At 37.9% G+C, this 15,000-nt stretch overlaps 1 protein-coding gene across 2 annotated transcripts in view; it reads right to left on the bottom strand.

Annotated features, from left to right (window-relative positions):
- Positions 1-15,000, bottom strand: part of plxna1b (plexin A1b) — a 141,746-nt gene that overhangs the window by 69,550 nt on the left and 57,196 nt on the right. For both annotated transcript variants that reach the window (XM_084425103.1, XM_084425102.1), the window contains exons 4-8: positions 13,366-13,503; positions 7,650-7,750; positions 4,211-4,334; positions 3,182-3,335; positions 1,453-1,552 (exon numbers count right to left, since the gene is read on the bottom strand). In XM_084425103.1, the coding sequence (XP_084281229.1) occupies positions 1,453-1,552; positions 3,182-3,335; positions 4,211-4,334; positions 7,650-7,750; positions 13,366-13,503 (617 nt within the window). The remainder of the gene's footprint in view (positions 1-1,452; positions 1,553-3,181; positions 3,336-4,210; positions 4,335-7,649; positions 7,751-13,365; positions 13,504-15,000) is intronic.

Below are 15,000 nucleotides of genomic sequence, written 5' to 3' on the forward strand. Positions count from 1 at the left end.
ACACACACACACACACACACACACACACACACTGCATCTGGGTGAATCTCATAGAAATGTCCAGGTCATATTTCTCCTCAAAAATATGATGAGAAACTGTATTTTGCATAAAGAAATTTATTTTTAAAACCATTTACATGTTTTGCATTGCAATTTGATTATTTTCATGACAATTAAACACATCAAAATTTTCATTTTCATAATGCAACATTTAACTTTTGAGTTTTGTATAATTATTTTTATTGGCAAGAAAGAATGTATGTAATTATTTATATTATATTTATATTTATATTATATTATATTTATATATTTATATTATATAAAAATATAATCAATAATGATTCTCAAATGATTGTCATAGTAATACATTGATTTTTGCTTTACATAAAATATAAATCATATTTTCAATAATAATAATAATAATAAACCATATAAATTTTTTTTATATATATATTATATTATAAAAATTATATATATATATATATATATATATATATATATATATATATATATATATATTTTAATAATAATATGATATTATTATATAATATCTATAATTATAAATAACATTTTCTATAGAAAAGGCAGTTTTTTTTGTTTTGTTTTGTGTGATACTAAATTATAATATTTGAGGGGGCAAATGTATTGTTTCAACTGCTATGGAATAAGTAGGCTGTATTTTCTTTTGGCCAAATAAATTCCTTCTTTCTTTCTTCTGATTTGGAGGTGAAATATGACCTGGAAATGATCTCGACAGGTTTTGTGAAATTTACACACTTCCTATTGCTTTATTTTTTTTTATCACCCACACAAACCCTCTACAATGTCCATAAAAACACTTTATTATCGAAAATAAAACCCTCTAATGGCTGTTGTGCTTTTCGAGATGTGGACGTATTGAATAAAGAAGCATGTGATTATCCAATTATGATAATACTCATATGTAGTGTGTACTTTTCAAGTGCACAGGCTGGTCTTATCAGGGGAGAGCCGTGTGACCTAGTTTTAAAGCTCACTGCTGATAGTGTGTGTGTGTGTGTGTGTGTGTGTAAGGGAAGGTATTGTGTATCTGAGATGCTGTTACTCTGAGAGGTGTGTGTGTGTGTGTGTGTGTGTGTGTGTGTGTGTGTGCTATATCTCTGGAGACAGCTTTGGCTCATCTGTCCTGCAATAAGACACTACACAGACCTCCCAAAAGAGTCTGAACCCATCTGGAGCATCTTAGAAGCGCGCACCCACACACACACACACACACAGTCAGTGCATTGAGATGTTCAGCTGGGGGTCCCACTATCTGTAGGATTGTAACCACAGTCTGTTTTCAAGAGAATAACTGTCAATCAACACGCCACCGGTTGCCACGGCAACAGAAATATGACCCCACCCCCCCCACCCCCGAGTGGGTAAAACGAGAAGAGCAGAGATAAAGAGCGAGGGGAAGAATGGACTCACGATCTGTGGATGCTGCAGTTGTAGAAGGTGAAATCCACACTGGCAAATTTCTGCCCCGTTTCCCTGGATTTCAAGTAGAGCTTCACCACATGAGTGTCTCCTTCAGAACGACAAATACAGAGAGAGACTCATCATGAAGGATCATATACGTTCAATATTGTGCCACTGAATCAGCTGCTATCAAAACACTGGTGTGTACGGAGTGGCTTGTTGCTTATATAGTTCCACAAATAATGAAGTGCATTGGGTATTAATATAGCATACAGGTTTATGAGTATCTGCACTCATCTACATGCTGTACAACGGCTTGAAACGCAGCCAGATTCAGAGCCAGAACTATCGTGATAAACACTTGTTGGGTTAAATCAAGTCTACATCCTTCTCTGTAAGTTAGTGCATCACTGATGATTAAGAAACTACCCCAGCGTTGGGCATTCAGCTGTGATGTCTTTGTGTCTCTGATGAGCAATGAGCAGTGTTCGCATGTAATCATCACCATCTAACAAGATTCATTAGCTTAAAATACAATGTTTTTAGATTCATACTGTTAAAGACTGCTATGGCAGAATCAGCCTGACAACTGAAGTAAATGAATGCAATATTAGCTGTAATGCAGTGTTATTTTAGTACCATTAAGAAACTATTTCACTTAATTATTCTTTATTTTTGTTGTGATTTCACTTAAAAGGTTTAGACATTTAGTGTGTTTGTTGTCATTTTTTTATTTATTTTTTTATATATATGTAGATTAATTCATTTTTCATTTTAGTTTTAGTTATTTTAGTACATAAAGCTAAACTAAATGAAAATGAGAAGAGCTGCATTGGCAACTACAGCTGAAATAAAGTATAATTAAAGTAAATAAGTGTACGATTTTTTTTATATATATTATTTCATTTGGTTTTTTACATTTATTTTATTTCAAGTAACAAATATGTTTAGGGTCCAATTCTCACTATTAACTGCAACTTTTGCCTCAATAAACTCCTAATTACTTCTTATTAACAGTTAGTAAGGTAGTTATTAAGTTTAGGTATTGTAGGATTAAGGGATGTAGAATATGATAATGCAGAATAAGGCGTTCATTTGTGCTTTATAAATACTAATAAACAGCCAATATCCTAGTAATATGCACGATAATAAGCAACTAGTTAATAGTGATAACTGAACCCAAAACTAAAGCGTTAACAAATGTTTTTTGTTTATTTTTTTTATGGTTTTAGTTAGTTTTTTTTTTTTTTTTCTGATAAATTTTTTTTTTTCAAAAACATTCACTTTTGTGTTGATTCTCAGGTCAAAATCTTAATTTTCATCAACAAAACGCCTACTTTCCAGAACCATTAATGCAAGCAGACATTACAAAATATCCATCAGTTTCAGTATTTTTCTTTATTGGAAACAGATCTGCTTCTCAATCCCCACAATAATCCCTCAAACAATATAGGACAGATATAATGTGAACTGAAATGTAAGCCTATGATATGAAAACAAAAGCACTGAGTGAATCCCTGGAAGATATGATATAATACCCATCATAAACATCAATCTAAAGCTTGGATTGATGTTACTCTTAATCTTCAGGACTTTTAGATCTAAAGGCTACAGTTAGTGTTGGTTGACTGGAAGTGTATATCTAGCCCAGATTGAGTGTGTGTGTGTGTGTGTGTGTGTGTGTGTGTGTGTGTGTGTGTGTGTGTGTGTGTGTGTGTGTGTGTGTGTGTGTACTGACTGTGTTGGCGTGTGATGGGGACGAGCTCTTTGGCTGTGGGAGAGAGGCAGTAGATCCGTGATCCGTGTATTGTTGCTTCGGTCTCCGTGTAATCCTCGAAGGAGCAATCCACTCCTGCGGAAAGATCCGGAACGTTTCGGGCCTCAAGGACCAGCTGGCAGATCAATGGAGAAAACAGACAAAGTGAAAAAGCTTGGCTCGCATTCCCATATTTCATCTGAAGGAGAGTTGTTTTTAGACTACACTCTACACGACATCTGCTGCTCCATATCACTGCGTATCTGCTAACTCTCCTAATGAACATCTATGGAAAAGTGTCGGATATAACCAGTGTTGGGGGTAACGTTACAAGTAACTTGAGTTACTTAATCAGATTACTTTTTCAAGTAACTAGTAATGTATTACTTTTTCAATTTACAACAAAATATCGAAGTTACTTTTTCAAATAAGTAGCGCTAGTTACTGTTTCACATTAATTGACTGACAGCTCTCCATGTTGAGAGGAATAAAGTGAGGTGTGTGTGTGTGTGTGTGTGTGTGTGTACATGATGGTTATTTTAGTTCTAGACTAAATGTGTTCCTGCATTTACTCATCTCACTTCCACGAAAACATTCAGTATTCCCCAAACTGAATAAAAACAGTAAAATGCAATCTTAGAATTTTACGCAAAACTTTAATAATTAACTACTATATTAAATGACACTAATATACTTTATGTATTTAATCTCACTTTATTAACCAACGTCTTTGCTGCTGACCTTCAATGATCTAATTAAACCATACTAATAAGCAAAAATTACTTTAGATTAGATTTAGAAATAAGAGTGTTGAGCTTCCTTCTCCTGTATCCAACAGCAGCTGAAAGGTTTGAGCGGCGCCCTCTACTGTACAGGAGTAAATATGCATTTCCTTCAGCCTGAGGCTTATTCACTTCACTTTTGGTGTGAAAGGGCCTTAACATTTGCCAAAAATTTTACTTTTTGTTTTGTTATCTACTCTAACACACACACACACACACACACACACACCTGGACTTCGGCCATGGTGACGGAGATGTTGTTGGGCTGGACCGTCAGCTCCACACACTGATCCGCTCGAGAAGCGAATCTCTGGGGTTCGTCTGCTCGTTCACAGCGATCACGGCGAGAACAACTGAGGACAGAGAGAGAATAAACTCACATTAATACAACAGTTCCAGCCTTGAGCGGTTCAGGGTATCAATAAACTCTAATATAATCAACACTGAGAAGGTTTGAGCTCCACTGAAGGACTTCATATCGTCATTAAAGCTGCTTATGGGCAAAACATTTATTTTCTTCACAGGGATTTCAGAAAAATTCTTCAATAAAGAGTTTTAAGCCATGAATCAAACCAACCAGCTTCCAGACGAATCATAAATAAAAATGTTAATTTTAAGCATATGAACTTGAGATACCGTGTACTTATATATCATGATTAATCGCAACATAAACGTTTGGTTTATATAATATATGAGTGTCCACACACACACACACACTATATAAACACACAGGTGTGGCTTATCAAGATGCTGATTAGACAGCATGATTATTGCACAGGTGTGCTTTAGGCTGGCCACAATAATTTGCCATTTGCCTCACGCAGTGCAACATATCTCCTTCGCATAGAGTTGATCAGGTTGTTGATTGTGGTCTGTGGAATGTTGGTCCACTCCTCATCAATGGCTTTCAATGGCTCTGCGAAGATGCTGGATATTGGCAGGACCTGGAACATGCTGTCGTATACGCCAATCCAGAGCATCCCAAACATGCTCAATGGGTGACGTGTCCAGTGAGTATGCTGGCCATGCAAGAACTGGGATGTTTTCAGCTTCCAGGAATTGTGTACAGATCCTTGCAACATGGGGCCGTGCATTATCATGCTGCAACATGAGGTGATGGTCGTGGATGAATGGCACAACAATGGGCCTTCAGGATCTCGTCACGGTATCTCTGTGCATTCAAAATGCCAACAATAAAATGCACCCGTGTTCGTGGTCCATAACATACGCCTGCCCATTCCATAACCCCACCGCCACCATGGGCCACTCGATCCACAACGTTGACATCAGCAAACCGCTCACCCACACGAAGCCATTCACACTTGTCTGCCATCTGCCCTGTACAGCGAAAACCAGGATTCATCCGTGAAGAGAACACCTCTCCAAAGTGCCAGGCGCCATCGAATGTGAGCATTTGCCCACTCAAGTCGGTTACAACAAAGAAATGCAGTCAGGTCGAGACCCCGATGAGGACGACCAGCATGCAGATGAGCTTCCCTGAGACGGTTTCTGACAGTTTGCGCAGAAATTCTTTGGTTATGCAAACCGATTGTTGCAGCAGCAGTCCGGGTGGCTGGTCTCAGACGATCGTGGAGGTGAAGATGTTGGATGTTGTATGTGGAGGTCCTGGGCTGGTGTGGTTACACGTGGTCTGCGGTTGTGAGGCCGGTTGAATGTACTGCCAAATTCTCTGAAACGCCTTTGGAGGCGGCTTATGGTAGAGAAATGAACATTCAATTCAAGGGCAACAGCTCTGGTGGACAGTCCTGCTGTCAGCATGCCAATCGCACGCTCCCTCAAAACTTGCGACATCTGTGGCATTGTGCTGTGTGATAAAACTGCACATTTCAGAGTGGCCTTTTATCGTGGCCAGCCTAAGGCACACCTGTGCAATAATCATGCTGTCTAATCAGCATCTTGATATGCCACACCTGTGAGGTGGATGGATTATCTCGGCAAAGGAGAAGTGCTCACTAACACAGATTTAGACCGATTTGTGAACAATATTTGAGAGAAATAGGCCTTTTGTGTACATAGAAAAAATCTTAGATCATTGAGTTCAGCTCATGAAAAAACAAAAGTGTTGGGTTTATAATTTTGTTCAATGTACATACATACATACATACACATATATACACACACACATATACATATATATATATATATATATATATATATATATGGGTAGTGCCAAATAAATCTCTCTTCAATGGGAATTTGAAAACAAAACAAAATGTATTGAAATTGTTGAAATTCACATCAACTTTTACAGATGCAAATATCATCACTGTGACCTTCAGTGGTCGGCATAAAAGTTAGTTATTGTTAGAAAAACAATAGTGTCACTATGGAGAAAATAAATGTGATTTTTTACATCTGGAAGCTGACTTTTGCACTCCTTTGGCATTTAATGTGGATGTTACATAGGAAAACTATTTAAACTGCTTCTTTGTGGCTAAAATGGTGGTAAAAAGGACTGTTTGCTGCTAATGTTTGCCAGAAGGTTTGGCAGAGCATCATATTTTTACACAGACAGACTGAGGCTCATGTGTGTGTTCATACGCAGCGCTGAAATCATCTGCGCTGGAGCGAGACCCGAGCGCTCAGACATGAACACACACACACACACTTCATGAATCCCTGAAGGGCAAATTCAGACATCTGAAGAGAAAGCTGACATCTGAATCTTCAGGGATAATCACTGAATGTGACGGTTATTGTGGAAGAGAGAATGACGGGAGTTTGTTTTGGCTTTTAATTATTTTTTTTGAGTTCATGGCTGAAATCCAGCTAATGTTTCTCTCGTGACTGAGATCAGAGGAGCGTCAAGGACCCGTTTATGTGAATCATAATGAATATTTCCACTTCAGCCTGAGGAAGAGTTTGATGAACTGATGTGCAAAGACACGCTAGATGGTGGTAAACCACACACACACACACACACACACACACCAAGAACAGGTTCAGGACGACAAGTTAAATCCTTCAACCTTGTAAAGCCTGGAACATCAAATAATAGTCCGAAAAAATAAGTCAAATGAAATTCTGAATCTTGTCATGTAAATTACTGAGATCTTTATAACAGTATATCAGATACTGACATAAAATGCATATGAATATCAGTCGTCACTCTATATCTGCCAATAATATGTCTTAGTAAGATGATATTTAAATGCTTAGTTTTATGATCAAAACTGTAGTTTTAAAACATATAATGCAATGCAATACAATGATGATTGAGAGACCGATGATCATATTTTAAACTCATGATTTTTCTAATAAACAATGTTTGGATAATCAATAAACTTCAGTTGCTTCAGTCCAGTAAGTGTTTATCTGGAAATATTCAAAGTTATGACGTTTATCAGTACAGATTTCACAGGAAAAAGACACATGAATCACGAGCTGAAGGTGAACATTTGTACAATTATACTATTTACTTATGAACTATAAATCAGGAGAAAGACGACATGTTGTAGAATGAGCAACAGGATTTTCAGAAAGTTTTGATCATGTTTTTCATGTATTAAATATGATACAGTAGGCTTTCTAGGGTTAAACAGTTCATTAATAGGGTTAAATGTTCAACTTATTTATGTCTGTCAAATGAGATGTAATGTGAAGTCGAGGAAAGGTGTTGATATGAAGGTGTTTGTGTGTTTGCTTACATGTTGTGAAGGACACACCAGCCGCAGTGAGGATCTCTGGAGCTCAGACACTCGAAGCAGCTCGTGTACTGAGAACAGCTCTCCACCGGCACACGCGTCACCTGCACAACACACACACACACACGTTAATCATATCACACACACACACAGCAAATCAGAGTATAACTGCTGTAAAGCAGCACATCTGTGGTCAGAGCATGAGTCGCTTCAGGCTAGAGATGAGCGATGGAGGGTGACAAATGTTTGCTGCTTTCTGCATGTGTGTGTGTGTGTGTGTGTGTGTGTGTGTGTGTGTGTGTGTGTGTGTGTGTGTGTGTGTGTGTGTGTGTGTGTGTGTGTGCATATGGAAGGCACAGAATCAGCTTCTCACACGCTGCGCCATCTGACAGTTACCACGGAGATCAGCATTTGATTGACAGAAACCCTGAATCCCTCCTGCCGAAAACAGAATAACATCAGTGTGTGTGTGTGTGTGTGTGTGTGTGGGAGAAGGCAAATTAGTAATGGAAGGAAAGAAGGAAGGAAGGAAGTTGTGAAAGCAAAACCAGGGAAGTCAAAGTTGTGTCGTTCTGGTCCATCAGTTCATGCGTGTAGAATGATAATAACGTTTTTTAATAAAAGTTATTATATAAAAGAAATCACAAGATAACATTTAGATAACAGATTTTAACCTGGAAGTAGCACATGATATATGTAGTTAATAACACTAAATGATGTAAAATTACAAGAAACTAACCCTAAACCAAACCAAACAATAACCTACATATAGATAATTAATATTAATCAGCAATTACTTGTGTAATTACACTGTAACAACATGTACCCAATTATTATGATATAATTAATAAATAACTAAACTTATTAATCTAAAGGAAAATATGAACCCAGCAGAGTGCATGATGGAAAACACCAGCCTATGAATCCACTTTAATCGCACTCTCTCTCACACACACACACACACACACACACACACACACACACACAGGTGTGAGTATCAGTTTACAAGGTGAGAAACAGTGATGGAGGGATGAGGACAAGCAGAGATGAAGAACAGATGGTGAGATAGTGAGAATGGCGAGGTCAGGTCTGTGTGTGTGTGTGTGTGTGTGTGTGTGTGTGTGTGTGTGTGTGTGTGTGTGTGTGTGTGTGTGTGTGTGTGTGTGTGTAAACGTTTAGGGTTCAGGGCACATCCGTTTCTCTGTAAAACCAGTTCACCATATGCAGCCTGTCAGAGTGTGTGTGTGCGTGTGCATAAACATACAGTGTAAAATAAAGAAAACGAATATGCATTAAAGACAACACTGTTTAACTCAAGCTTAACATTAATTTGTCATTTTAATACATGGTGAAAGTCATCATGTAACACACACACACACACACTGGCGAGCAGCCGTGAGCGGAGTTCATCTGATATTCAGCGTGTTAAACTGCAGCCTGCAGCAAAAACACACGCAAATGAATTCAAGATAAATGACACGCGCACACACACACACACACACACATTACACCGGATGATAGTGTGTCAAAACACACACATTCAATCTCAGAGATGAGGAAAACTCAGCACCTCAGGCTTCAAACGTCAATCAAATATGTGTGACACGATGATGACGCATGTGTGTGACACACACACACACACACACACACACACACACCTCTCTATATCAACCTCTATATCTCAGACACAACAGAAACTCAAAGCTATCAGCTGATGTGGGAGATGGTTGTGTTTTTACAAATGTTAACAGTCATAGTGTTGGACAACATTCCCAACATCTCCAAATATAATATATATTTTGCAACAAACATGAACAATTACATGAAGGAATGAAGGAAAGAAGTAAAATCAGAATGACAGAAAAAGAAAGTTAAATGGAAAAAAAAGACCGAAAAAAGAATTACCCAATGAAAGCACAAAAATGAGTTTAAGAAAGTTAAAGAAGAACAAAAGGAAAGAAGAACATCACATACATACATTCATAACATACATACTTTCACACACTACTGTTCAAAAGCTGAAGTCAGTAACATTTTTTTTTTAATGAAATGAATAGCTTTATTCAGCAAGTCTGCACTGATCAAAAGTGACAGTAAAGGCATTTATAATGCTCAATGTTATAGTATTAAAAAGATTTCTATTTCAAATAAATGTTGTAAAATTTCTATTCGTCATAGAATCACGATTTTAAAAGATACGTTTTCAACACTTGATAATAATCATAAATGTTTCTTGAGCATCAAATCATATTAGAATGATTTCTGAAGATCATGTGACACTGAAGACTGGAGTAATGATGCTGAAAATTCAGCTTTGATCACAGGAATAAATGACATTTAATGTATATTACAATAAAAAACAGCTTTAAATTGCAATTTCCTGCTTTTACTGTATTTTTAATCAAATAAATGCAGCATTAGTGAGCAGTGACTTTTTTCAAAAATCTTACCGACCCTACATTTTGAACAGTACATTATATTTCACAATAAACATATTTTGCGTGTATACAAAATGACTATTATATTGCATCATCACTTTTGATTCAGCAATGTGATTTGCAATGCTTCATGGGAGTAGTTTATTATCTAGCTGGTCTATTGTTTTAAACTAACATCCAATGTGAAAGCTTTCTTTTTAGCTTGACACAGCATGTCCATCCGGCACGTCACCACACTAGAGGAGAGAAACTTCCTCTCTTCCATTCCTGTCAGAGGGATTCAGGAAAAACACCTCAACCAATCAAGAGGCTTTTAATACAGACCCTACACACACACACACAATCAATACCGAACCCCCCCCCCCCCCCCCCCCCCCCCCACACACACACACACACACACACTACTGAAGTTCTTAATTGCAGTAAGACTGGATGATTCACTCTGTGCTGATATGAGGGATTATGGGATTAACTTTGCTCCAGATGATCAATGATTTGATTAGACGGAACAAAAAGGTTAAGACTCTAAAACGCAGCGGCTTAAACACACGCTCCTGTGTGTCCATGATAACCTCCATCACACGTTCACACCATCACACTCCTCTTTATTAAACCAGTTCTTTCATTCAACTTAGATCATCCATTATTCTACACTTGTAGCATTTATATTATTCCCTGCAGTGCATTTATCATGTTAGTCGAGGTCTATTCTTACTGTGAAATACCTCTGATCTATGATTCGTTCACCTCCACATTCCTGCAGATTTCACACTGCTGGTAGAATAGATTCTGATCATACAAAAATGATTTTCTTGCTTAGAATTTTTGTCATTTTAAGTTTGAAAATCTAAGTTCGAAAATCAAAACTCGTTTACTTGAGATGAAAAAGTATTTAAGATGTTAAGTCTTGTTTTCTGAAATAAATTATCAAAATTAAGTTGTTTAAATTGAGTTAAGTTTAAAACAAGTAAGAATATCTGCCAATGGGGTCAGAAAAATAAACTTAATCCAACAGGAAAATAAGAGTATTTGACTAAATTAGCAGAAATGACTTTTGCAGAGTATGCAAATGAGCTGTGATGGATGTGACATCATTCTGACTCTGGTTTGCGGGTTCATTTAAAAACCCACGCCATCGTTACTGTTCGTATCACTGTGTGTCAAGAGCTGAGATTCAGATATGATAATGAGCGTTTGGTTTCTGACCAATCAGAGCAGAGCAGCTCTCCGAGAGGCGGGGTTTAGAGAGACTGAATCTTCAAACGAAGCGTTTCAGACACTGAGAGAAAAGAGCTGATGCTGCAGTGGAGATTATGAGGAAATTAAAGTGTTTTTGACCTTTGATTGCATGTAAACCTGTTGTAGGAGACGCCAAAACAACATTAGGAACCTTTAAAGTAGCATAATTGGGCTGCTTTAAATTGCTGTCTGACTGAGGAGGGAGTTTTGATTTTGATTCCCGTCGGAGTGTCATCCAGATGTGTGTAATCTGGAGCTGTAAGAGCTGATGCTGGTTCGCCCCGGGCCGAGCGAAGCGGACGGCGAGAGGAGACAGGCTATCAAACACTTTTTAATTAAGTGCTGGAGAACAAGGGGCCAATGCTAAATTACTCTGTCAGGGCTTTAAATGGAGCGTGTGCTTTTTCTGAGCAGCGCCTCAGACTCTCTGCCAGCCGTTTTCATTATCCTGAGAAGAAAAGTCAAGGAACAGGAAAAATAGAAACTGACAGAACACAAAGAGACGAAGGACTTCTTGCATTTCACGGGCGTATTCTACTGAGGAGACACCATTATTTCATTGCAAACGTTAAAAAAATGTCACTGTGTAGTCTTCAAACACTCACATTCATATCAAAATCATTAGAAAAAGTGAATTCTTCTTTTAAAACGGAGGTTTTAAACAGTTTTTTTCCAGCTCAAACACTCTCTCCATCTGTCATTGGTCAGTCAAACAGAAAACCCCGCCCCAAACTCACGTGCTTGGTTGAGTCAGAAGTCGAGGTGCAAATGCTTGTGTGTTTATCTACATTTTACGACGACATTCAACATGGTAGTGTAATAATCATTCACAGATCGGGAAACAAACACATGGAGCATGGCAACACATGAGTGTGTATTACATCAAAGCAGATTCAGTTTAAACGTCACACTTTACATAATATCATGAGTTTGTGATGATTATTATTGATGATGTGTCAGGCAGTGATGTTTTATCTGGATTCAGACATGGAAGGAAGATCAATGGAGTCTCATGTGACGTATAGAGCAGATACACACACAGCTGCATTACAGGTGTGTGTGTGTGTGTGTGTGTGTACACTAAAACATCAATAATCAGATCAGATGACACTGTAATGTACATCCTCTCATTGATCACTCACTGTATGTTCTACATGTGTGTAAGAGACTAAAATAACTCTACACTCCATAACACACACATGCATGACCGATAGATCAATGACGAAGCCTGAAGCAAACTCCCACTCAGTGCAACAACAAAAAAAAAAATTCATAAATAAGAAAAAGTATGTCCATTTTGTATGTTATTGTGTCTGTTTCACATGTCAAATAAGATAAAGACCAAAAATCAATGCACCTCTTTATGGAAATACCATCACAACATTTATTTCCATCACAAAGTGCATCAATTCTTGGCCGAGATCTTGTATCGTCAATGCAAGAGTCCAGCGCTCTGTAAAGCCTCCTCCAGCACACCCAGAAGACTGTCAGTGAGTTTAAGCTCTGGAAAATTATTCTTCATGCTCCTCTCAACCATTCCTTCACAATCTGAGCCTGATGAGTCTTTACACTGGAATATGGCCATGATGAGTCTTCCTACATGGTTGTTTAAGAAATGAAAAGCTACACACTCCATTAATTAGGGTTAGAAGAACTGTAGCTAACCATATAACATGCTAAACATAATAATCACTGCAATAATGATCCAGTCATTGACTCTGAAGCATTTGCGTATTTTGGCCGTGGAGTGTATATGTCTGTCAGTGTGCACTGACATGAAGATGAAACTACTGGTGACATGATGAGCATCACGTTTGTAAAAGCTTTGTGCAGAACTGTCTTGTTGAGTTGGAATGAATGGATTATGCAGAACGAACACACAGCCTACTTGTGGGACTATTAAGATCTCAAGCATTTTGACATTGGCAATTAAGCACATTTTGACATCAAATTCTCATTCCAACACCATATTGAAAAGGATCCGGTCCAGGTGTTTCTTCACTGAAATCATCATTATGAAGTGTGTAAAAGCGCGTGCTCACCTGTTTGTCAGTGAGTGTGTAGATGAACTGGAGGTCGGGGCTGAACAGCATGTCCCGTAACACCGGACTGCCATCGCTCACCGGGACGCTCTCGTACACCAGCGCCGGTCGGGACGGGCTCACAGAATTAATCAGAATCTGACAAAACAAGAGCATCAACATCTCATTAATATCTCATAACACCAGCACAATCCTCTCACACACAGAGAAGCACGACACCAGGCCAAACGCTTTCATCATGTGAAAACACAAACATCATTACAATAATGACATCAGACCGGCAGGACGAGCTAATCGCCGCGAATATAATCATCTCTGCGTCTCTCAGGAGAGAATCGGCGAGAGGATGAGAGCCGGGATCAAATCCCTCATTCAGCATCAATCTCTCCGTACCACTACAAGAGGATTACATACATTAGCCGCTAATTGAATCATACAGTGAAGACAGACGCAACTGTTACACCGACAGCAACGGCACATTTACACAGGCTTATACTGCACCGATCACACACACACACACACACTCACTGCACTCAACACACACCACTGCTAACTTCAGCGAAGTCTTCGCTGTTCACAAAGGCCATCTGAAATCAATGCATTAAGTAATTAACCATTATGATTTATTCAAACTCCATGCAAACGAATCAAATATTAATGAGAATGAAAGAACATTTAGCAAAAACAAGAAATTGAAAGTGACAGGGTTCCTTTTAAAGGGATTTCTTCATGTAGAATAAATCTGAAGATATTTAACAGAACGTCCAGGACGCTCTTTTCCGTACTATGAAAAATATCAGTGATTTATGCAATCAAGCTCCAAAAATAACTGCATTAAAGCAGCTCATTCAACACATACATACACAAATACAACCGCAGTTCAACACACACTACCAGTAAAAAAGAAAAAGAAAAAGAAATTCATACTCTTATTCATCAAGGATGCATTAAATTGATCAAAAGTGACATTTATAATCTTACAAAAGATTACATTTCAAATAAATGCTCTTCTTGTAGAACTTTTTGAACTTTATTTATCAAAGAATTCTGAAAGATAAAATGTATCAGTTCTCACAAAAATATGAATAATGAACAGCACAACTGTGTTCAACACTGATAAATAATAATCATAAATGTTTCTTGAGCATCAAATCATCATATTAGATTGATTTCTGAAGGATCATGTGACGCTGAAGACTGGAGTAATGATGCTGAAAATTCAGCTTTGATCACAGGAATAAATTACACTTTACTATATATATATATTCACATAGAAAACAGTGACTTTAGATTGCAATAATATTTCAATATTTTTGATCAAATAAATGCAGCATTGGCGATCATAAAGGACTGAAAAACTCTTCCCAAGCCCAAGCTTTTGAACAGGAGTGTATATGAAGAACAGAAGCAAATTTAAGTCATTATTCACTACGAATCTCCATTCGGGACGACAGTCATCCAGGTTTGGAAAGACACGAGGCTGAATGATGACAGACGTTTCACTCAGATACAGTGAGCATATATGAGTGCATTACTGTAACGAGACCCAGTGGAAGTATATATTACTTATGTAAATATGATGAGGCGAGGGGAAGCGCGCTGTTCTTGCATGTTGAACACATTCATCACTTCTAT

This window comes from Rutilus rutilus, assembly GCF_951802725.1.
Source record: "Rutilus rutilus genome assembly, chromosome: 12".
NCBI lineage: Eukaryota > Metazoa > Chordata > Actinopteri > Cypriniformes > Leuciscidae > Rutilus > Rutilus rutilus.